The sequence below is a fragment of the Oncorhynchus clarkii genome, chromosome 12 (assembly GCF_045791955.1).
Source record: "Oncorhynchus clarkii lewisi isolate Uvic-CL-2024 chromosome 12, UVic_Ocla_1.0, whole genome shotgun sequence".
Taxonomy (NCBI): Eukaryota; Metazoa; Chordata; class Actinopteri; order Salmoniformes; family Salmonidae; genus Oncorhynchus; species Oncorhynchus clarkii.
This window is the reverse complement of record NC_092158.1, coordinates 38,049,716-38,074,650: the sequence shown is the minus strand read 5'-3', so window position 1 is coordinate 38,074,650 and position 24,935 is coordinate 38,049,716. Positions and strand designations below refer to the sequence as shown.

The 24,935-nt window shown below is 43.5% G+C and overlaps 2 protein-coding genes across 9 annotated transcripts in view; one reads left to right on the top strand and one right to left on the bottom strand.

Moving 5' to 3' along the window:
- Positions 1 to 529: 529 nt before the first annotated feature.
- Positions 530 to 19,968, top strand: LOC139423150 (mitochondrial fission factor homolog B-like). Of its 5 annotated transcripts, none has more exons than XM_071174846.1 (9): positions 761 to 861; positions 1,201 to 1,236; positions 1,674 to 1,892; positions 3,628 to 3,767; positions 6,865 to 6,956; positions 7,762 to 7,947; positions 9,864 to 9,938; positions 10,092 to 10,164; positions 18,470 to 19,961. In XM_071174846.1, exons 3-9 carry the CDS (start codon positions 1,682 to 1,684, stop codon positions 18,599 to 18,601), a joined length of 909 nt encoding a protein of 302 aa, XP_071030947.1. In that variant the 5' UTR covers positions 761 to 861; positions 1,201 to 1,236; positions 1,674 to 1,681; the 3' UTR covers positions 18,602 to 19,961. The 5 variants fall into 5 exon arrangements, with proteins under 5 accessions (XP_071030945.1, XP_071030946.1, XP_071030947.1 ...); XM_071174843.1 differs by lacking the exon at positions 761 to 861 and adding an exon at positions 898 to 1,009 and having other exon boundaries at positions 1,164 to 1,236; XM_071174844.1 differs by lacking the exon at positions 1,201 to 1,236 and having other exon boundaries at positions 530 to 861; positions 18,470 to 19,968.
- A 790-nt stretch (positions 19,969 to 20,758) lies between these two features.
- LOC139423148 (angiomotin-like) overlaps positions 20,759 to 24,935 on the bottom strand; it is a 42,960-nt gene continuing 38,783 nt past the window's right edge. For 3 of the 4 annotated variants that reach the window (XM_071174841.1, XM_071174840.1, XM_071174842.1), the window contains one exon: positions 20,759 to 24,581. In XM_071174841.1, the coding sequence (XP_071030942.1) occupies positions 24,466 to 24,581 (116 nt within the window). In that variant the 3' untranslated portion in view covers positions 20,759 to 24,465. The remainder of the gene's footprint in view (positions 24,582 to 24,935) is intronic. The other variant, XM_071174839.1, reaches the window with a different exon arrangement.

Genomic DNA, 24,935 nt, shown 5'->3' with positions numbered 1-24,935 from the left:
GTGATACGAATGTGTGCTTCAGTAAGGTTGGCTTCTTAGCATTCGTTGCCATGGTTATCAAATGTACCACAGAAATGGAACTTAAATCACAGAGAATAGATGTTGTGGTGGCAACTGCAGAGAAGTACTTGGGTTAAGGTGTTGAATTAAAAAGCCCCGTCCTCCCAGACCATCGGCTCAGTTATAGCCAAAGTAGTGAAATGAGGTGGTGTTTTCTTATTTTATGAAATAGTGGTATATATGTGTTGGGTTGGTTGGTGGTGCAATTCGTTTTTTTGTATCAAATATGTTGGGTTGGTGGTGCAATATGTTTTTTTTTTGTATCACAAAATGTAAAGCTAAAAATCTGTCGTTCTGCCTCCGAACAAGGCAGTTAACCCACTGTTCCTAGGCCATCATTGTAAATAAGAATTTGTTCTTAACTGACTTGTCTAGTTAAATGTAGGTTAAATAAAAAATTTAAAAAATGTAAAAAAAATTATGGACCACACACTCCCGCACAGTAGGTGGCGGAATGCACGAAAATTTTGCAAACGCAATGATACCAAAGAAGGACGTTAGTAGGGTAGCCAGCTAATGTCAACTTTATAAAGTTTAGCTACATAGCTTGCTAGTTCCCTACGCGTTTATCTAAATATCTATAGTTTTTATTGATAAACTGTCTAGCCACGTTGTTAAAGATAATGTCAAATTGCTGCTGACAACTTCGTGATAGTTGACCAACTTATTTGGCTATCAGCTTTACTCCAGCTAACTTTAGCCTCTAGCTAGGTCGTTTGCATTCTAACTGACAAGCTAGCTAGCAAAGCTACTCGCTAATTTAGCTGGCCAAAGATCTCTGCCCTGCAAGTTACTCCTCAGGTCTGTCATCTTTCTTGCTAGATATATCTTACATGTATTTTATTTTACTGTAGAAAGTGTGATGACGATAGGTCAATGTTCAAAGTATGATGACGAAAAAAACGATGAATAACGTTAGCCAGCTAAGCGTGCCATGACAAAGTAAATGGTAGGCTATTATCTCAATCAGGGGAGGGTGGAGAACAATCAACACCTTTTTTTGTGTGTGAATTTCAAAAACAAATATTCTTATTTATATCTACACAAAAATCTGCAATTCCCAAAATAGTGTGGATTGTTCTCTGTACTCTACCCTGATTCAGAACCATTTTCATTGTCATGGCATTCTTGGTTCCATAGAGCAGTTGAAGACAAACTGCACAGACAACCGGTATAGTAAGTTTACATTTAATTGTATTAAGTATTCTGTCTTGTAAGGAAAATGTACATGATTTGCAGGCATTACTTTAAGGCGGTATATACCAATTAATTGTCTATTACAGCCTGATTAATCAGACAACTAGCCACCTAGGAACGCTGTTCTCACATTAATTGAATTGAGTTGCCTGCCATCTGCAATGATTTGACAGGCCCCTAGCCAATTAAACTCAAAGATTTACAATGGAGTTGGGCAGACTGGATTTATGCACCCAAAGAATAACATAGGATAGTTCCAGCTAATCCACACTGCATGAAAATTAACCTACTAACATTTGACTAATCCTGTTGCCTAATCAGCTAACTACATCCAAGTATAGTCTTACAGGGGTAGTATAGGCTTGTCAAAGATGCACTGACTTCAGAAGTTGTAACACATTTTGATCTTAAAACAGCAGCTGCCATGGCCTCTTCGGAGTTTCGGGGTGACGTTTCCCAGGTGCGCAGTGGCCGTGACACCATCTTCTCTGAGGCCATCAACCAGAAGATGCGTGTCCCCGACCGGCTGAGAGTGGGGCCAGGCATGGGACAGAGATGGGAAGAGGAGAGGCAGGAGTGTGCTGACTGTCCCGCTTCTTACAGCATGCACATCCCAGACAGGCTGTCTCTCACAGGTGGGGACATGGCTGGTCTGGAGATGGGCCTATTGATAGACAAAACAGGAGGCATTTATATGGCTTAAGTTCAAATCAAAATAAAATGTTATTTGTCACGTGCCGAATACAGCAGGTGTAGACCTTAAAGTTAAATGCTTACTTACAAGCCCTTAATTAGGGATAGGCGGGATGCAAATGTCTCAACTGGCCAATTGCCAGGGAAAATGCAGAGCGCCAGATTCAAATAAAATACAATAAAATTCAAACTTTCATTAAATCACACATGTAAGATACTCAATTAAAGCTACACTCGTTGTGAATCCAGCCAACATGTCAGATTTTAAAAATGCTTTTCGGCGAAAGCATAAGAAGCTATTATCTGATAGCCTGCACCATCTGCACCAGCAGTAAACAAAGGAGTTCGCATATTTCAACCCTGCAGGCGCTACACAAAACGCTGAAATAAAATATAAAACATGCATTACCTTTGACGAGCTTCTTTTGTTGGCACTCCAATGTCCCATAAACATCACAATTGGTCCTTTTGTTCGATTAATTCCGTCCATATATATCCAAAATGTCCATTTATAAAGCGCGTTTGATCCAGAAAAAAACAGCTTACAAAAAACACACTACAAAATATTTCAAAAGTTGCCTATAAACTTTGCCAATATATTTCAAACTACTTTTGTAATATAACTTTAGGTATTTTTTAACGTTAATAATCGATCAAATTGTAGACGGGGCAATCTGTGTTCAATACAGGAAAGAAAACAAACCAGCGCCACTTTTCACATCTTGCACAACTCACAAAAGTGTACCCAGTTCCAAGTTGGCCTACTTCTTCATTGCACAAAGGAATAACCTCAACCAAATTCCAAAGACTGGTGACATCCAGTGGAAGCGGTAGGAACTGAAAACAGGTTCCTATGAAATATCCCTTGGCAATAAGTCAGGGAACAGGCAAAAAAATACACACAAAAAATCTGAACAGTTAGTCCTCTGGGTTTTGCCTGGTACATAAGTTCTGTTACACTCAGACATGATTCAAACAGTTTTGGAAACTTCAGAGTGTTTTCTATCCAAATCTATGAATAATGGAAATGCAAATTGTTTGGGTAGCCATTTGATTAGCTGTTCAGGAGTCTTATGGCTTGTTAAGAAGCCTTTTGGACATGGAGCTCCGGTACCACTTCCGGTACCACTTGCCGTGCGGTAGCAGAGAGAACCGTCTATGACTAGGGTGGCTGGAGTCTTTTACAATTTTTAGGGTCTTCCTCTGACACCGCCTGGTATAGAGTTCCTGGATGGCAGGAAGCTTGGCCCCAGTGATGTTCTGGGCTGTACGCACTACCCTCTGTCGTGCGGTCGGAGGCTGAGCAGTTGCCATACCAGGCATTGATGCAACCATGCTCTCGATGGTGCAGCTGTATAACTTTGAGGCTCTGAGGACCCATGCCAAATCTTTTGTCTCCTGAGGGCGAATAGGATTTGTTGTGCCCTCTTCACGACTGTCTTGGTGTGTTTGGACCGTGATAGTTTATTGGTGATGTGCACACCATGGAACTTGAAGTAGAGTTACGATAGAACGAAGACGGGTCAGAAGAAAAACTCCTTTAGCAACTTAACAATGCTGGTCCAAAATGCTCTGTTTTCTTTTTTTCTTCAGGATTTGAGTCAGAGCAATAATGGGATCTGTGTGTGAGTCCCTATCATGTCTCAGTGTTCTTATATCTTTGTGACTTACTAATAGATGCCCCGGACATGAGCCCCCATCCACTGTTCACGTCATCCAAGCAAGGCTCAGCCCTCCCTCTGGGGCCTGCATGGGAGGCACAGCAGCACAGTGCCTGGAACAAAGAAAGAGACCCCTACATGAGGGAACCAGTGCAGGTATGTGAGAGTGGAGACTGGACCTTTTCTTTGGGAATGAGTTGTCTGACAATAATTGGATAAGTGTAGTGTCACTGATACATTTAGTGTCAAGCCATTGCTCTGTGTGTCATTCTTTAAAGTGTTCAGAGTCGTGCTTGGGGATAGCATTTGAGGAGATGGAGTTCAATATGCAGGTACCACCTGGATTGAAACATTCCCAGCAGCTTCCATCTGGCCCTACCCTCACCATCGAACTCAGGGATGGCCAACTTTGGTGGGGGTGGGGGCCACCAAAAAGATCTGGACTCAACACGGGGGGCCGCAGTGGCTTGCGGTTCTGCATACCTATATCTATACCTAAACCATGTCAGCCGGCACTAGCCTTTTGGTGGGCCTAAGCAAAATTCAAAGTTTTAGTTAATTTCATGCAATTGTACACATTTTGCCATCGGGTGGAGAGAAATGTTTGCCTGAGAATGACTAACAAAATCAAGGGAGCCCCCGGTTGGTATTTCGACCATGATTACTACAAGTTTAGCTGGCCTCAAGATCAATTTACAATCTAAAAATGTTTGCTGACATGGGCTAATTGAGTGACTGACATAACAAGAGAAAATGCTGATGCACAACCACATTTCTAAATTGCACTTTGTGTATTCTGTTCTTTTACCTGACGGAGTCCCACCTCCCCCAAAAGAGATTTGCAGGGATGCAAACTAGTCACCTTTTTGGCGAAATACGCCGTTTTAAATCCAATATAGGTGACCTATGTGATTCGTGTAGAATCGTGCAACTGGAATTTGGAAAGTTTGAGGTGAGGGAGAAAATGTGGTGGAACAAGTATTGTTAGCATTGTTAAGCATCTTGCTACAGTAGCTGGATATAATTCTCCGTTAGCTAGCCAGAGATATGTTGAGCAACATTAGCCAACATAACTGATCAAATAATTGAGTTTATGGAGTGAAAATTAGCTGGCTAATAACGTCAGACAGCTAATGTTAGTAACCTAACCATTCGCTATAGTATTAACTGGTATACAACTCCTTGTCGTTCCTCAAGTTATAACGTGTTAGTTGCTTACTGGACCCTGGCAATCTGTGTGAAATGTTAACAAGTTAACAAACTGTTTTCAAATTACATTAGTCACATGCGCCGAATACAACAGCAACCAGGGAAATGCTTACTTACGAGCTCCTAACTGACAAAGCAGTTAAAAAAAGGATAAGAATAAGAAATAAAAGTAACAAGTAATTAAGGCGCAGCAGTAAAATAACAATAGCGAGACTATATACAGGGGGGTACCGGTACAGAGTCCATGTGTGGGGGCACCGGTTAGTTATGGTAATATGTAGATGTAGGTAGAGTTATTAAAGTGACTGTGCATGGATAACAGAGTGGCAGCCGTGTAAAACAAAAGGGGGGGGGCACAATGCAAATAGTCTAGGTTGATTAGATGTTCAGAAGTCTTATGGCTTCGGGTAGAAGCTGTTTAGAAGCCTCTTGGACCTAGACTTGTAGCTCTGGTACCCGCTTGCCGTGCGGTAGCAGAGAAAACCGACTATGACTAGGGTAGCTGGAGCTTTGACAATTTTTAGGACCTTCCTCTGACACCGCCTGGTATAGAGGTCCTGAATGGCAGGAAGCTTGGCCCTGTTGGGGCGGATTGCAAATATGCAAATTGGAGTGGGTCTAGGGTTAATGGTGTTGATGTGAGACATGAGCAGCCTTTCAAAGCACTTCATGGCTACAGACGTGAGTGCTACGTGGCGGTAGTTGTTTAGGCAGGTTACCTTAGTGTTCTTGGGCACAGGCACTATGGTGGTTTTCTTAAAACATGTTGGTATTACAGACTCGGACAGGGAGAGGTTGAAAATGTCAGTGAAGACACTTGCCAGTTGGTCAGCGTGTGCTCGCAGTACACGTCCTGGTAATCCGTCTGGCCCTGCGGCCTTGTGAATGTTGATCAGTTTTAACACTCTTACTCACATTGGGGCCGGAGAGCGTGATCAGTCTTTCGGAACAGCTGGTGCTCTCATGTATGTTTCAGTGTTATTTGCCTTGAAGCAAGCATAGAAGTAGTTTAGCTAATCTGTTAGGCTTGTGTCACTGGGCAGCTCTTGGCTGTGCTTCCCTTTGTAGATTGTAATGGTTTGCAAGCCCTGCCACATCCAACGAGCGTCAGAGCCGGTGTAGTACGATTCGATCTTAGTCCTGTATTGATGCTTTGCCTGTTTGATGGTAAGTCGGAGGGCATAGCAGGATTTCTTATAAGCTTCCGGGTTAGAGTCCTGCTCCTTGAAAGCGGCAGCTCTAGCCTTTAGCTCAGTGTGGATGTTGCCTGTAATCCATGGCTTCTGGTTGGGGTATGTACGTACGGTCACTTTGGGGACGATGTCATTGATGCACTTATTGATGAAGCCAATGACTGATGTGGTGTACCCCTCAATACCATTGGAGGAATCCCGGATCATATTCCAGTCTGTGCTAGAAAAACAGTCCTGTAGCTTAGCATCTGCTTCATCTGAACACTTTTTTATTGATCTAGTCACTGGTGCATCCCACTTTCATGTTTGATTGTAAGCAGGAATCAGGAGGATAGAATTATGGTCAGATTTGCCAAATGGAGGGTGAGGGAGAGCTTTGTATGCGCCTCTGTACGTGGAGTAAAAGTGATCGAGCTATTTTTTTTTTGGTTGCACATTTAACATACTGAAAGAAAGTTGGTAAAACTGATTTAAGTTTCCCTGCATTAAGTCCCCAGCTACTATTCCCTCTACAGTATGTGGTTAATTTTCAGAATGAGAGAATTAGGTGAAACTGAGGCGTTGCATGTTAAACAAGTGGATTCAGGGATTAAGTGTAGCTGGGCCTGGCTTAAGCTGGAAGCCACTATAGAGTTGAAAGGAACACCATTCACCCTCCCTCTTTTTCAATACAGTGGATAAAAAGGGTGTGCTTTGCATGTTTCAGTGCCAAGAGTGTGTCTCCTTTTTAGGCCCTCACCAGTTTGCATCCCTGGATTTGGAAATTGATCTGCATGCCTACCAAAGGGGGCCACCAGTTATCCATCTCTTCCTTATTGAACTCATGTTACTCTTTCTCTCTTCTGTGACAGAGTCCACTGCGTAGGTCCTACAGTGACCAGGCTTTTGGCAGGAGCAACCCTGGCACCCCCACCTGCAAACAGGCACCGCACACCCCTATCTCGTAAGTACAAGACACATTGGATTAAACACTTCTTTAACTCCTTTTAAATGTCACCATAGAGATCCATCTCTTTCCTTGGACCAGACTGAGTGGCTTATTACATTTGCATTTGTCATTTAGTAGAAGCCCTTATCCAGAGCGACTTACAGGAGTGCCTTGCTCAAGGGCACATCGACAGATTTCTCACCTCGTTGGCTCGGGGATTCGAACCAGCGGTCTTCTGGTTACTGGCCCAACGCTCTTAGCCGCTAGGCTACCTGCCTCTCTGCATGCTCCTCTGCCCAGTGAGGCGGTTACATGTACAACGCTTCCTCAAAAGTGGAGGAAAAAAAGCTAAAAAAAAAACACATTACAAAAAGCTCCCAAAACACATGAATGTTTTCAGAACACTTCACTTTGAAGCATGATTTTTGTTGGTTTTCATCATCTTGTGGACGAGACAACTCGGCCATATGTAACCAGAGTAGCATAAATTACTTATCAAAATTCTTTCAACACCTGGAACATTTCAGAAAGACACAAAGGGGAAGTTGCATGGGACTTGGCTTGGGACACTACATTCTATTGACTTTGCGCTGCCTCAGGCCCCATGCAGCGTTGTCCTCCTATTCGTCACCTGTGTTTCCTGTGTTTCCAGCAGAGGGAGACACATTGGTTTCTCTGATCTCTAGCCTCTCCTTACATGTAGGTTATATTGGAGGCAACGTGAAGTTGTGGCGTTGTCACTATGCTTGGTAAGTGTTGTGCCCCTCTGTCTGTCCTGGTGATCCAACCCACCCCCACCCCTCACTTGTGCCTGTTGTAGTTGCGGCAGTGCAGGATGCCTCCCTCAGCGCTCCTCTACTGCTGCTGCAGACACCCTGCCCATGCCCCTGGGGCTCCCTGCCACCCTACCCAGCCTCCTGTCCCCACAGACCATGCTGCAGGCTGCCAAGGAACTGGGCCAGCAGGCCTCACAGTGCCTTCTGCAGACTGTCACTCAGAAATACAGGTTAGGGGTCCTACCTTCTCCGACCTGAGTGACCCCTGCCTACCCAAACCGAAATCTTAACAAATGGCACCTAACCTCCTTCCATTTCTTCCTTGCTTGGGCTTGCATTTATGTCCTTACACTACTAGTTCTAACTTTCTTGGCAAAGCTTTTGCCTCAAAGGATTTATTCTTGACTACAGGATCACTTCCTTTACTCACAACTTAGGTTGAAATCATACTATTTTTATTTGACCTTTTTATTTTACTAGGCAAGTCAGTTAAGAACAAATTATTATTTACAATGACGGCCTAGGAACAGTGGGTTAACTGCTCTAACCACTAGGCTACCTGCCGCCTCAAGTATACCATGAAATGCTTGCTTATTAGCCCTTTCCAACGATGCTTAGTAAAAAACAACAAAATAAGGTATGAGGTAGATATGGATATAAAGTGACAAGGAATCATGATGTATAATAATGAGTAAAATGGTGTATGTATTTACAGTACCAGTCAAAAGTTCACACCTACTCATTCAATGGTTTTTCTTCAATTTTTATTTTCTACATTGTAGAATAATAGTGAAGACATCAAAACTATGAAATAATACATATGGAATCATGTAGTAACCAAAAAACTATAAAATATATTTTTGATTGAACACTTATTTGGTTACTACATCATTCCATATGTGCTATTTCATAGTTTTGATGTCTTCACTATTCTACAATGTAGAAATAAAATTTAAACAACTGGAATGAGTAGGTGTCAACTTTTGACTGGTACTATATATAGTGTACAAAATATTGAGAACATCATCCTAATATTGAGTTGCCCCCCCAGTTTTGCCCTCAGAACAGCCTCAATTTGTCAGGACATGGACTCTACAAGGTGTCAAGCTTTCCACAGGGATACTGGCCCATGTTGACTCCAATGCTTCCCACTGCTGTCAAGTTGGCTGAATGTCCTTTGGGTGGTGGACCATTCTTGATACACACGGGAAACTGTTGAGTGTGAAAAACCCAGCAGCGTTGCAGTTCTTGACACAAACCGGTGCGCCTGGCACTTACTACCATACCTCGTTCAAAGGCACGCCAATATTTTGTCTTGCCCATTCACCCTCTGAATGACACACATACACAATCCGTCTCAAGGCTTAACAATCCTTATTTAACCTGTCTCCTCTCCTTCATCTACACTGATTGAAGTGGATTTAACAGGTGACATCAATATGGGATCATAGCTTTCACCTGGTTAATCTGTGTCATGGAAAGAGCACAGTCTATATCTAGGGTGGCTGGAGTCTGACAATTTTTCAGACCTTCTTCTTACCCCGCCTGATATTAGAGGTCCTGGAAGGCAAGGGAGCTCTGCCCCAGTGATGTACAGGGCCGCCCGTACCACCCTCTGTAGCGCTTTGCGGTCGAGGGAGGTGCATTTGCCATAGCAAGCGGTGATGCAGCCAGTCAAGGTGCTCTTGAGGGTCCAGCTGTAGCACTTATTGTAATCCAAGGGCCCATGCCAAATCTTTTCAGCCACCTGAGGGGGAAGAGGCGCTGTCGTGCCCACTTCAATAATATGCGGGTCTGTGTGGACCATGTTAAGTCCTTAGTGATGAACTGTCCCGTCCCTCTGTACTCTAAACTCTGCATGCTGCTTCTCCCTGCTTTGCTCTTGCTTCGGGTAGAAGTTGGCAGTTGGCACACATCTTGGATCAGCCCATTGTACTCTAATCCTAACCTTAGCCTTTACAGGCAACAATGGAAAACTGATCTTAGATCAGCATCCATGGGACAACTTCATCTTACTACTGCTTTGTGCTGTCTTTTGTTGCCCACTTCTGGTTGTTTTTCCTCATGCTGGATCCTTCCCTGTTCTTCTATCTGCCTTGTGTTGAAAGCCCCTTTGCAGACTGTGGTCTCTCTCCCTGGTTTAAAGGTTCAGCTCTCCTGAACACCCAACTACTGCTGTGGTTGAGGAGCCCCCTGTATATGTCGAACCAGCCAGGAAAAGGTGACAAGTTCTGGCAAACCATTGGCATTTCCTATTATTGGGCTTGTTTTGTGGTACCAACAACACTTGGTTGTTCTGAAGCCTAAAGCATTGAAGTGTGGGTGTGTGTGCACATGCACCATTTACCTTTATCCCTGTTTGTGTGGTTGGCAGTGCCATGCGGGACTCCTGGATGAGCCCAGATGAGGGATGTGCAGCTGTGGAGTTCATCGTACTTAGGAGACAGGTAAGCAGGCTAATAACCTGTTTCCCATGCTTGTTCAATAATGAACTATAAACAATTAATGAACATGCACCTGTGGAACAGTCGTTAAGACACTAACAGGTTACAGACAGTAGGCAATGAAGGTCACAGTTCTGAAAACTTAGGACACAGAGGCCTTTCTACGGACTCTGAAAAACACCCAAAGAAAGATGCCCAGGGTCCCTGCTCATCTGTGTGAACGTTCCTTAGGCATGCTGCATGAGGACTGCAGATGTGGCCAGGGCAATAAATTGCAGTGAGACGCCTGAGATAGGATGGACAGTTCATCGTCCTCGCAGTGGCAGACCACGTGTAACAACACCTGTACAGGATCAGTACATCCGAACATCACACCTGCGGGACAGGATGGCAACAACAACTGCCCGAGTTACACCAGGAACGCACAATCCTTCCAATAGGCTGAGAGACGCTGGACTGAGGGTTGTAGGCCTGTTGTAAGGCAGGTCCTCACCAGACATCACCGGCAACAACGTCGCCTATGGGCATAAACCCACCGTCGCTGGACCAGACCGGACTGGCAAAAAGTGCTCTTCATTGACTAGTCGCAGTTTTGTCTCACCGGGGGTGATGGTCGGATTCATACTTATCGTTGAAGGAATGAGCATTACACTGAGGCCTGTACTCTGGAGCAGGACCGATTTGGAGGTGGTGGGTCCGTCATAGTCTAGGGGCTTTGTGTCACAGCATTATCAGACTGAGCTTGTTGTCATTGCAGGCAATCTCAACGCTGTGCGTTACAGGGAAGACATCCTCCTCCCTCATGAGCTACCCTTCCTGCAGGCTCATCCTGACATGACCTTCCAGCATGACAATACCACCAGCCATACTGCTCGTTCTGTGCGTGATTTCCTGCAAGACAGGAATGTCAGTGTTCTGCCATGGCTAGCGAAGAGCCCGGATCTCAATCCCATTGAGCATGTCTGGGACCTGTTGGATCGGAGGGTGAGGACTAGGACCATTCCCCCCCCCAAAATGTCTGGGAACTTGCTGGTGCCTTGGTGGAAGAGTGGGGTAACATCTCACAGCAAGAACTGGCAAATCTGGTGCAGTCCACTACAGTACTCAATGCAGCTGATGGCCACACCAGATACTACTGACTGTTACTTTTGATTTTGACTCCCCCTTTGTTCAGTGACACATTATTCAATTTCTGTTAGTCACAGTCTGTGGAATTTGTTCAGTTTGTCTCAGTTGTTTAATCTTATGTTCAGGCAAGTATTTACACATGTTTGCTGAAAATAAATGCAGTTAACAGTGAGAGGACTTGTTTTTTTCCTTTTATATACAGTGGGACAAAAAAGTATTTAGTCAGCCACCAATTGTGCAAGTTCTCCCACTTAAAAAGATGAGAGGCCTGTAATTTTCATCATAGGTACAATTCAACTATGACAGACAAAATTAGAAAAAAAAAATCCAGAAAATCACATTGTAGGATCTTTAATGAATTTATTTGCTAATTATGGTGGAAAATAAGTATTTGGTCAATAACAAAAGTTTATCTCAATACTTTGTTATATACCCTTTGTTGGCAATGACAGAGGTCAAACGTTTTCTGTAAGTCTTCACAAGGTTTTCACACACTGTTGCTGGTATTTTGGCCCATTCCTCCATGCAGATCTCCTCTAGAGCAGTGATGTTTTGGGGCTGTTGCTGGGCAACACGGACTTTCAACTCCCTCCAAAGATTTTCTATGGGGTTGAGATCTGGAGACTGGCTAGGCCACTCCAGGACCTTGAAATGCTTCTTACGAAGCCACTCCTTCGTTGCCCGGGCGGTGTGTTTGGGATCATTGTCATGCTGAAAGACCCAGCCACGTTTCATCTTCAATGCCCTTGCTGATGGAAGGTTTTCACTCAAAATCTCACGATACATGGCCCCATTCATTCTTTCCTTTACATGGATCAGTTGTCCTGGTCCCTTTGCAGAAAAACAGCCCCAATGCATGATGTTTCCACCCCCATGCTTCACAGTAGGTATGGTGTTCTTTGGATGCAACTCAGCATTCTTTGTCCTCCAAACACGACGAGTTGAGTTTTTTTTAATTTTTTTTTTTTTATAAAAAAACTATTTTCGTAGTATCCAATTAGCTACTATAGCTACTATCTTGTCTCATTGCTACAACTCCCGTACGGGCTCGGGAGAGACGAAGGTTGAAAGTCATGCGTCCTCCGATACACAACCAACCAAGCCGCTGCTTCTTTAACACAGCACACATCCAACCCGGAAGCCAGCCGCACCAATGCGCCGGAGGAAACACCGTGCACCTGGCCACCTTGGCTAGCGTACACTGCGCCCAGCCCGCCACAGGAGTCGCTGGTGCGCGATGAGACAAGGACACCCCTACCGACCAAGCCCTCCCTAACCCGGGCGACGCTAGGCCAATTGTGCGTCGCCCCACGGACCTCCCGGTCGCGGCCGGTTACGACAGAGCCTGGGCGCGAACCCAGGACTCTGATGGCACAGCTGGCGCTGCAGTACAGCGCCCTTAACCACTGCGCCACCCGGGAGGCCTCGAGTTGAGTTTTTACCAAGAAGTTCTATTTTGGTTTCATCTGACCATATGACATTCTCCCAATCTTCTTCTGGATCATCCAAATGCTCTCTAGCAAACTTCAGACGGGCCTGGACATGTACTGGCTTAAGCAGGGGGAAACGTCTGGCACTGCAGGATTTGAGTCCCTGGCGGCATAGTGTGTTACTGATGGTAGGCTTTGTTACTTTGGTCCCAGCTCTCTGCAGGTCATTCGTGTGGTTTTGGGATTTTTGCTCACCGTTCTTGTGATCATTTTGACCCCACGGGGTGAGATCTTGCGTGGAGCCCCAGATCGAGGGAGATTATCAGTGGTCTTGTATGTCTTCCATTTCCTAATAATTGCTCCCACAGTTGATTTCTTCAAACCAAGCTGCTTACCTATTGCAGATTCAGTCTTCCCAGCCTGGTGCAGGTCTACAATTTTGTTTCTGGTGTCCTTTGACAGCTCTTTGGTCTTGGCCATAGTGGAGTTTGGAGTGTGACTGTTTGAGGTTGTGGACAGGTGTCTTTTATACTGATAACAAGTTCAAACAGGTGCCATTAATACAGGTAACGAGTGGAGGACAGAGGAGCCTCTTAAAGGAGAAGTTACAGGTCTGTGAGACAGAAATCTTGCTTGTTTTGTAGGTGACCAAATACTTATTTTCCACCATAATTTGCAAAATTTGCATAATTAAAGTGTACCTATGATGAAAATGACAGGCCTCTCATCTTTTTAAGTGGGAGAACTTGCACAATTGGTGGCTGACAATACTTTTTTGCCCCACTGTATATATCTCTATCAGTCAAAAGTTTGGACACCTACTCATTTTTACTATTTTCTACATTGTAGAATAATGGTGAAGACATCAAGTCTATGGAATCATGTATTAACCAAAAAAATGTTAAACAAATCAAAATATATTCAGCCTCAGAAATTGCAGCACAAATAAATGCTTCAGAGTTCAAGTATCAGACACATCTCAACATCAACTGTTCAGAGGAGACTGCGTGACTCAGGCCTTCATGGTCAAATTGCTGCAAAGAAACCACAACTAAAGGACTCGCTTGGGCCAAGAACACGAGCAATGGACATTAGACGGGTGGAAATCTGTCCTTTTGGTCTGATGAGTCCAAGTGCGAGATTTTGGGTTCTAACCGCCGTGTCTTAGTGAGATGCAGAGTAGGTGAACGGATGATCTCGTGTGGTTCCCACCGTGAAGCATGGAGGTGGTGGTGTGATGGTGCTTTGCTGGTGACACTGATTTATTTAGAATTCAAGGCACACTTAACCAGCATGGCTACCGCAGCATTCTGCAGTGATATGCCATCCCATCTGGTTTGCACTTAGTGGGACCATCATTTGTTTTTCAACAGCTGTTTGACCAAGAATGAGAGTGATGAAGTGCTGCATCAGATGACCTGGCCTCCACAGTCACCTGACCTCAAGCCAATTGAGATGGTTTAGGATGAGTAGGACCGCAGAGTGAAGGAAAAGCAGCCAACAAGTGCTCAGCATATGTGGGAACTCCTTCAAGGCTGTTTGAAAAGCATTCCAGGTGAAGCTAGTTGAGAGAATGCAAAGGTTGGCTACTTTGAAGATTCTCAAATATAAAATATATTTTGATTTGTTTAGCACTTTTTTGCATAGTTTGTCTTCACTATTATTCTACAATGTAGAAAATAGTAAAAATAAAGAACAACCCTTGCATGAGTCCAAACTTTTGACTGGTACTGTTTGAGTTACAGTTCATATAAGGAAATTAGTCAATTGAAATAAATTCATTAGGCCCTGATCTGTGGCTTTCACATGACTGGGAATACAGTTATGCATCTGTTGGTCAATGATGCCTTTAAAAAAAAAAGTAGGAGCTTGGATCAGATAACCACTCTGTATCTGGTGTGACCACCATTTGCTTCATGCAGCATGACACATCTCCTTTGCATATAGTTGATCATGCTGTTGATTGTGGCCTGTGGAATGTCCCAGTCCTCTTCAATGGCTGTGCGAAGTTGCTGGATTTTGTCAGGAACTGGAACATGTGGTTGTACACGTCGATCCAGAGCATCCCAAACTTGCTCAATGGGTGACATGCCTGCGTATACAGGCCATGGAAGAACTGGGACATTTTAAGCTTCCAAGAAGTGTGTGCAGATACTTGCGACATGGGGCCATGCATTATGCTGAAACATGAGGTGATAGCGGGAGATTTAACGGCATGACAATGGCCCTCAGGATCTCGTCACGGTATCTATGTGCATTGAAATTGCCATCAATAAAATGCAATTGTAAGTTGACCATAACTTGTGTCTGCCCATACCATAACGTCAGCAAACCGCTTGTCCGCAAGACGCCATACATGTGGCCTGCGGTTGTGAGGCTGGTTGGACGTACTGCCAAATTCTCTAAAATTACGGGAGGCGGCTTATGGTAGAGAAATGGCCATTTTAATTCTCTGGCAAAAGCTCTGGTGGACATTCCTGCAGTCAGCATGCCAATTGCACCCTCCCTCAACTTGAGCCATCTGTGGCATTGAGTTCTTTGACAAAACTGAAAATGTTAGTGGTATTTTGTCCCCAGAACAAGGTGCACCTGTGTAATGATCATGCTGTTTAATCAGTTTATTGATATGCCACACCTGTCAGGTGGATGGATTATCTTGGCAAAAGAGAAATACTCACTAATAGGGATGTACACAAATTTGCACAAAATCTGAGATTAAGCTTTTTATGAGTATGGAACATTTCTGGGATCTTTTTCAGCTCATGAAACAGGACCAACACTTTACATATTGTGTTGACATTTTTGTTCCGTGTAGTTTGAAACTTTTGAGCAATTTAAAAGGCATCGATCAATCCTCTTGCTTGCTGAATTGCAATAAAATAGGTCAGTGTTGGCAATGAACTGGCAGGGAAGTTTGAATGGCGAAAGTGACATGTAGCTCTGGTGTAATGTAATCACAAAGGCTAAATTAATACACTGCTCAAAAAAATAAAGGGAACACTAAAATAACACATCCTAGATTTGAATGAATGAAATATTATTTTTAAATACTTTTTTCTTTACATAGTTGAATGTGCTGACAACAAAATCACACAAAAATTATCAATGGAAATCAAATTTACCAACCCATGGAGGTCTGGATTTGGAGTCACACTCAAAATTAAAGTGGAAAACCACACTACAGGCTGATCCAACTTTGATGTAATGTCCTTAAAACAAGTCAAAATGAGGCTCAGTAGTGTGTGGCCTCCACGTGCCTGTATGACCTCCCTACAACGCCTGGGCATGCTCCTGATGAGGTGGCGGCTGGTCTCCTGAGGGATCTCCTCCCAAACCTGGACTAAAGCATCAGCCAACTCCTGGACAGTCTGGTGCGTTGGTGGTTGGAGCGAGACATGATGTCCCAGATGTGCTCAATTGGATTCAGGTCTGGGGAACGGGCGGGCCAGTCCATAGCATCAATGCCTTCCTCTTGCAGGGACTGCTGACACACTCCAGCCACATGAGGTCTAGCATTGTCTTGCATTAGGAGGAGGCCAACCGCACCAGCATATGGTCTCACAAGGGGCCTGAGGATCTCATCTCGGTACCTAATGGCAGTCAGGCTACCTCTGGCGAGCACATGGAGGGCTGTGCGGCCCCCCAAAGAAATGCCACCCCATACCATGACTGACCCACCGCCAAACCGGTCATGCTGGAGGATGTTGCAGGCAGCAGAACGTTCTCCACGGCGTCTCCAGACTGTCACATGTGCTCAGTGTGAACCTGCTTTCATCTGTGAAGAGCACAGGGTGCCAGTGGAGAATTTGCCAATCTTGGTGTTCTCTGGCAAATGCCAAACGTCCTGCACGGTGTTGGGCTGTAAGCAGAACCCCCACCTGTGGACGTCGGGCCCTCATACCACCCTCATGGAGTCTGTTTCTGACCGTTTGAGCAGACACATGCACATTTGTGGCCTGCTGGAGGTAATTTTGCAGGGCTCTGGCAGTGCTCCTCCTGCTCCTCCTTGCACAAAGGCGGAGGTAGCGGTCCTGTTGCTGGGTTGTTGCCCTCCTACGGCCTCCTCCACGTCTCTTGATGTACTGGCCTGTCTCCTGGTAGCGCCTCCATGCTCTGGACACTACGCTGACAGACACAGCAAACCTTCTTGCCACGGCTCGCATTGATGTGTCATCCTGGATGAGCTGCACTACCTGAGCCACTTGTGTGGGTTGTAGACTCCGTCTCATGCTACCACTAGAGTGAAAGCACCGCCAGCATTCAAGTGACCAAAACATCAGCCAGGAAGCATCGGAACTGAGAAGTGGTCTGGTCACCACCTGCAGAACCACTCCTTTATTGGGGGTGTCTTCCTAATTGCCTATAATTTCCACCTGTTGTCTATTCCATTTGCACAACAGCATTATTGATTTATTGTCAATCAGTGTTGCTTCCTAAGTGGACAGTTTGATTTCACAGAAGTGTGATTGACTTGGAGTTACATTGTGTTGTTTAAGTGTTCCCTTTTATTTTTTTGAGCAGTGTACATTGCTGCACTGATGCATTGTAAAAAATAAAAACAGGCAGAAATGTATTTATTCATTCACACAACAAACTCAGACCTGTCAGTGGCAGGCTACCCTGTATTTTGTCGTATATAAAATATTCTGCCAATGTATCCAGTCATAAAATGTAGTAGGCTAAAAATGACATGAAATGTTTATATAGGCCTATATTAATTCATGATAGTATCTTATGGTGCTGGTAATACATTAGGGGACTTGGTGAGTGACATCAGTAGCATCTTTAGGCTTAATTTAGGCCTGAATCTTTCGCGATAAACCAGTTTACTGTTAGTGCGGCCTTACACCGAACCCAAACCGGCTGCGCTCATGCGCTATCGTGCATACATTTATTTTGTCCCCCTACACAAAATGCGATCACGACACGCAGGTTAAAATATCAAAACAAACTCTGAACCAATGACATTAATTTTGGGACAGGTCGAAAAGCATTAAACATGTATGGAAATTTCGCTAGTTAGCTTGCACTTGTTAGCTAATTTGTCCTATTTAGCTTGTCCTGGTATATAAACATTGAGTTGTTATTTTACCTGAAATGCACAAGCTCCTCTACTTCGCCAATTAATCCACACATTAAACGGCCAACCAAATCGTTTCTAGTCATCTCCTCCTTCCAGGCTTTTTCATCTTTGAACTTATATGGGGATTGGCATCTAAACTTTCATAGTATTACCACGACTACCGGCAAAACAGTTCATCTTTCAATCACCCACGTTGTTATAGCCAATAAGGAGATGGCACGTGGGTTCCTGCTTCTATAAACTGATGAGGAGATGGGAGAGGCAGGACTTTCAGCGTGATCTGCGACAGAAATAGAAGGGACTTCTATTTTAGCCCTTGGCATCGCAGACGCTCGCAATAATTGAATAACATGGATTTCTAAATGTATTTTGCGACGCTCGGACACGGACGTGTCCGGTCTGGTCAGAATGTTATGCTTTTGTTCCATCAATGCCATTATGATAGTGTAGCCTGTGTTCAACCAGTAGATGGAGCCATAACTTCAATATTTTCTTCTGGCCATTGAGTCACTAATGTAATGGATACTTGTATGTTGCATTTCTGTAAATGTCCTTTCTTGAGTCTCAGAAACTGAGGCCATCTTTACACTACGACAAATGTTGTGTATAAACAAAAAATAAATCTGTCACTTACAGTATAACAGATCAGCGCCTTTCTCGTGTCCAGGTGGTGAAGATGAGTCGTCGTCTGGCGGGTCTGGAGAAGCAGAACGCTGAACGCAGACAGACTGAGCTGGTGCTCTTCTCCCTACTCCTTTCTGCCTGCCTGCTCAACGGATGGCTCTGGATACGCAGATAACAGACACACGTCACTCAAATAGCCCACTCATCTGCTCTGCAACGCTACTTTGCTCAACTCTGCATTACACATCCACTCAGCTGGGTAGTTTGTCAGTGCACTTATTCTTACACACATGTTGGTGTTAGATGTTGAGCATGTATAGATCGCAATGGCCCCTTTCCTTTCTTCCAAGGCCAGGGCCCAGATTCACTAAACACTTCTTACGCAAAAACTTAAGGTTCTTAAGAAGAAAAATACGTTCATAAGATAGTTTAAGTGCAATTCCTCAACAATATCTTCTTACAAATCTTCATTTCTTGGCAACTTATCTAGCTAGCAATGGCAATCATGTTATCATGATTACTGCTCTAAAACATGTTATTGGGTTTAAAATTATCAATACTGAAACTTTCAGATGAAGTTTGTGTGAATTAAACTGCTTTCATGAGCTTTTTCTCGCACTGCCAAGAGTTTAGCTAACTTAAGAACCACATTTCTTAAGGAGAAAGGGCAAGAAAATGTCCAATAACCTTTTGAGGAATAACAACTTTGCTTAACTTTCTTCAAGTCTATAGTTAAGTTCTAGTTAAGGTTTTGTGAATCTGGGTCCAGGAGAGGAAGCTATTTCGGCAACTGTTAAGGTAGGGCCTTAGGACTATGATGATTAAAACGATGTTGAGCATTAGTGGTGTGCATAGGTCACAAATATGGACTAAGTTGATTGTCAAGATGGATGCTGGCATATTTCAACATTATCAGGGATTGATCCATTTCATGTTTGCCTAAAGGATTGGCCATCTCTGTGACTTGAACAGCTAGTGCTTACCACGGTTGGAGGTGGTGATAGGAAATGATAGTGTTACTGCGGAGGCTTCTATATTGTTGTCGTTGAGATGGATAATCAGATTTACGTCATAGGTCTGTCAAAACACAGCTTGTGTAAACTTAACATTTCAATCTAGTTGTTAACCACTGGTGGTGGAATGCCATGAGTCAGTTGGTAACTGGTCCAAAGTATCTAGTATACTATTATGGTATGATTTACTTGGAACTTTTCAGACTTAGAGAAGCCTAAATTGTAATCCGTTTCAGACAGTACATGTGTAATAAGGTCCTTCTGTAAGGCCTCTATTTAATCAAGACTAAAGTGAGACATGTCTACGTTTGAATGCCTGTGACATGAAGTGCTTTGAAGTTGGCTGCCTCAGTGGCTTTGATCTTTTCCAGACCAGTTTATAATATGAAATAATATGTTTCTCAGAAGTCAAATGACATTAACCATGAATGTAAATTGAACACTAATTTATTACATGGGGTTTCTTGTTCTTTTTCCATTTTTGAAGTTGTACTGGGTTTACAATAAATTAAATATAATGTTGAGTGAGGTTTGTTTTGTCCGTTGGGTCTTTCACCTGCTTGAACCTCGTCTGGGGCCGTATTCATTACGTCGATTCTGTTGCAAACGGAACAGAAGTGTTTTTTTCCATTGGAAAACTTCCGTTTGCTGTTAGGGTACGCATGTTTACTCCAATGGTTTGACATTTGAGTCGTTATTTCTAACATCGATAGTGCCTACACTAACTTCTAACACAGTAGGGATAATAAGGGAGTGGTTTGACACAAGTAGCTGCTCACACCGCTGAAACATCTGGGTGGTATTCATTATGCAGATTCTGATGCATGGGATTTGTCAGGTGTGGTTTCGTTGCATTCAATGGCAACAAGCTGCTTGTGGATTTGACAGCTCAAATGCCGTTCCACCAAGACACTGCATTTCAATCCGATTGAATCTAGCCCTTAGATATCAAAGAAGTCATCTAGTCTCGTTCCACTGCATGTTCCCCTCTAATCAGGGACTGAGTTAGACCTGGGACAACAGGTGGGTACAATTATCAGGTAGGACAGAACTAGCAGGGCGGTGGGAGGCTCTTCATGGAGGGTGTGACGTAAGCAAATACATTGAAAAGTCACCTTGTCCTAGAAAGATTTCCAGGGTTATCGAAATGTTACACCAGGGTAAGCCTACAGGGAACACAGCCCTTAAGTGTTTCTAAAATCCCCTATGGGGTAAAATGAATGGAACCGTTTGACTGCTAGGTTTTATAACTCTTACTGTGGTACTCTATACCAAAAAAATACATGTAGTGTACATTATAAGAGAAATGCACAGAAAAGTCACATTGTATATTTATTTAACAAAATAAATGTAATACTAAACCAAGTAAACTCACTATCTGAAACATTTGGAAAGTCGTCAGGAGTACATAAATTACACCCCAAAAACGTTCAACCACAAATAAAAACGGCATGAAATGTTTGTTTTTTTGTAAAACCAGATGGTTGACTAGAAATACAATTTAATTAAACATGAATGGCGATTGTACAGTAATGACATTGTCAAGCAGCATCTATTTTACAGACGTTGAAAGGCACAAATACTAGAAGACCTTGCATCTTTAAAAAAGTAACATTCATTACTACCAGAGATTCCGGTAAACTCACCAACTCTGCTCTTGATTGACCAAAAACGTTAATACATAGTTTGATACTTATTCCCATCACCACACTGATAAGGCAGGTCTACAGGCTCACTTTGACTTAAACATGTAAATGCTAATCATCTGTTTGACAGTAATGGGTACAGAACACCTTATGAAATTTGAAGCAAGACCCATGGACTGGCATTTGGGTGGGACCGCAAAGAGTTGCATATTGTGCTGTATGCTATCAGTACAGATTTTAAGGGGAACACCTTTGCTTTAAGAGTTGAATTAATGTATAAATGACATTTCTGAAGCTTCCGGTGCAGGCTGGTACAGTACTTGATAATGGGGACTTTGACATGACTGTTAGTAACACCATGAAAAAACATTTGATGCTCTCCCAATAAATTGAACATGAAATCCATTGGCCTTTTGAAAATGTAACCATTGAAAAATGTCATTTTACAAACAGTAAAACAGCAAGTGCAACTGATAGCCATCCAAATGAGCCTTAGCAAGAAGCGTAAAATGAACACCAAAAAAATAAAATAATATTAGGTGTTCAATCCTGTAGTCCCCACCCAAGGTTCAGTCTCCAATCCCAGGGTCCATTGTCTATCCTGGACAAACAACTTGACACTACAAGCGGAGAAATTGCCCCCCCGTGCTGGACATTTTTAATTTCTTAACACTATTTGTGCTTTTTATTCAGTTATAAAACTAACATACTGTACACTATATACAAAATTATGTGGACACCCCTTCAAATCAGTGGATTCGGCTATTTTAGCCACACCGGTTGCTGACAGGTGTATGAAATTGAGCACACCGCCATGCAATCTCCATAGACAAACACTGGCAGTAGAATTGCCTGACTGAAGAGCTCAGTGACTTTTAACATGGCACCGTCATAGGATGCCACCTTTCCAACAAGTCAGTTCGTCAAATTTCTGCCCCAGTCAACTGTAAGTGCTGTTATTGTGAAGTGGAAATGTCTAGGAACAACAATGGCTTAGCCGCGAAGTGGTAGGTCACACAAGCTCACAGAACTGCCAAGTGCTGAAGCGCGTAAAAAGTCTGTCCTTGGTTGTAACACTTACTACCAAGTTCCAAACTGCCTCTGGATGCAATGTCAGCACAAGAACTGTTCATTGGGAGCTTCATGAAATGGGTTTCCATGGCCAAGCAGCCGCACACAAGCCTAAGATGATGCTCAATGCTCAATGCCAAGAAATGGCTAGAATGGTGAATAGCTCGCCGCCATTGGACTTTGGAGCAATGGAAACGTGTTTTCTGGAGTGATGAATCACGCTTCACCATCTGGCAGTCGGACGGACGAATCTGGGTTTGGAGGATGCCAGGAGAACGCTACCTGCACCAATGTATAGTGCCAATTGTAAAGTTTGGTGGAGGAGGAATAATGGCTTGGGGTTGTTTTTCACGGTTCGGGCTAGCCCCCTTAGTTCCAGTGAAGGGGAAATCTTAACGCTACAGCATACAATGACATTCTATACGATTCTGTGATTCCAACTTTGTGGCAATAGTTTAGGGAAGGCTCTTTCCTGTTTCAGCAAGACAATGCCCCTGTGCACAAAGAAATGGTTTGTCAAAATTGATGTGGAAGAACTTGACTGGCCTGCACAGAGCCCTGACCTCAACCCCATGGAACACCAACTGCGAGCCAGACCTAATCGCCCAACATCGGTGTCCGACCTCACTAATGCTCTTGTGGATGAATGGAAGCAAATCCCCTCAGAAATGTTCCAACATCTAGTGGAAAGCCTTCCCAGAAGAGTGGAGGCTGTTATAGCAGCAAAGGAGGGACCAACTCCATATTAATGCCCATGATTTTGGAATGAGATGTTCAACAAGCAGGTGTCCACATACTTTTGGTGATGTAGTGTACTTCTTTCAAACACTGGCCTAACTGCATCAGCCAGGTTGGAGAAATGTAGATACGAGGAGACAGTTTGTTCGAGCAGGTGAAGTAAAATTTTGTTTACAGATATTATTGGCCTCAGTGTTGTTGTTTTTTTTTTTTTTTTTTTAAATGTCCACTTAACCTATTGACATTAAAGACAATAGTGGAGTCAGGCCAGGAGACAGGCTGGTGGAGTGTTTCTTTGGTCCCACATTTTTGGCTTTGGATTAAAAATGCTCACAACTGCTACCTAGATTGTTATATGGGTGGATATTTCAGTCACTGTTTGAAAGTTTGATGATATATCATAGATATAACATTATCACATCAAGCCACAGACAAACTCATTCTGTTACCTTTGGTCAAAAGAAAGGGACATGTGCGGTTGTGAAACTGGCTTGGATTTCAACTGCTAACATCACCACACAGGCTGCGTTTAACCAGGCAGCCCAATTCCTATCTTTTGCCCAATTATTGGCAAAAGACCAGAATTGGGCTTCCTTTGTAAACAGAGCCATATAGTTTCATAAATACAATGTCAATCGGTGTAGAAAGACAGTTGATTACCAGATTGTCTGATCATTGCATAAACTAGTAGTTAAAATTCTAACAGACTATTTCAGGCCTAATATCATTTGAAGCAAGTCTGGGCAGAAGACCCTTTCAAACCCAGCATGACTGGAATGAAGGACACTTAACAGGTATAGTGGAGAACCTTAACTGATGCATAGGCACATCGGTGAACACCAAACCTCTTCTACTGCTGCACTTCGAAAGAGACAGACCCCATCCAGTGGGGTCACACATGCAGCACATTGGACCACAGTAGAAATGTGAGTCTCGCTCCCCCAAGTTTTCCACTGTGACATGGGGGGCCGGTCCCCCAATACTTTAAACAGTGCATTGTGGTCCTTGGCTGGCAGTGCCATGTAACCGAATGGCTTCTAAAAACCTATTCCATTCAGTTCGGTTAAATGATACACATGCCATACATACAGTATCTACAGGTTAAAATAATGTTTTGTAGTTTACAATATCACTGATTACCCAAGTGCCACGTCTAACATCGGTGAATAATGTACTGTTTACTACACATAAATAGATTACCTAAGTCAGACTTAACGTGAAAAAAGTAAGTAGTGCAATAGATGCAACGTATGGTAGCCAATACATTTGGTCCAAGGGGGCTAGTTAACCAATAGCCTCCAGCAACACTGATCGCTCTGACACTAAAACCTCCCGAATCACAATCCGTACAAAGTATTGTTCATCAAAGCACATCTAAAAAAGTTGTGCATTTGAACACACCCTCGGTCACTCGACAACTAGTTAAACACCAAACGTTGAAAAAACAAAAAAAGGAATCCTCCACCTATTTTGAAAGTGTGTGTCTGTGAATGTTTGTGTGTGTGTGTATTGATTATGCACAAACACATATTGTCCTCCTGTCCTGTGACCTATAGAGGACATGGTTCAGTTCAGATGAGAATCTCCACCATGTCGTTGTCCTCCTGTTGAGGGGCTGATGTGGCCTGGGGGTGGGACTGTGCCAGGACACGCCTCTCCAGGGTACTGCTGTGGAACACTGGCACATCTACAGAAACACCGGGAGAAGGTTGGTCAACTGATCAAAGGGAACATCTACCCCCAAAAACAAAGATTCAGCCTGTTCCCCAATCCCCATATAATGCACTACTTTTGACCAGAGCCACATAAGTAGTGCACTATAAAGGGAATAGGCTATTTGCCTTAAAGAAAACAATATCCTGCACACTATATTTGAATAGGCGATTTGACCCCATATTGCCCATCCAGAGCATCTGACCCTTAACCTCTCCCCCCAGCTACTGCTTGGTTGAAACAAATGTGTGGTTTCTGGTAGAGGTCGACCGATTAATCGGAATGGCCGATTTCAAGTTTTCATAACAATCGGAAATCTGTATTTTTG

Excerpts from the sequence above, each read along its gene's own strand:
- LOC139423150 (XM_071174843.1), top strand. Across the intron at positions 1,893-3,627 it reads AGACAGGCTGTCTCTCACAG|ATGCCCCGGACATGAGCCCC; the intron begins GTGGGGACATGG and ends ACTTACTAATAG. Across the intron at positions 7,948-9,863 it reads ACTGTCACTCAGAAATACAG|GTTCAGCTCTCCTGAACACC; the intron begins GTTAGGGGTCCT and ends CCTGGTTTAAAG.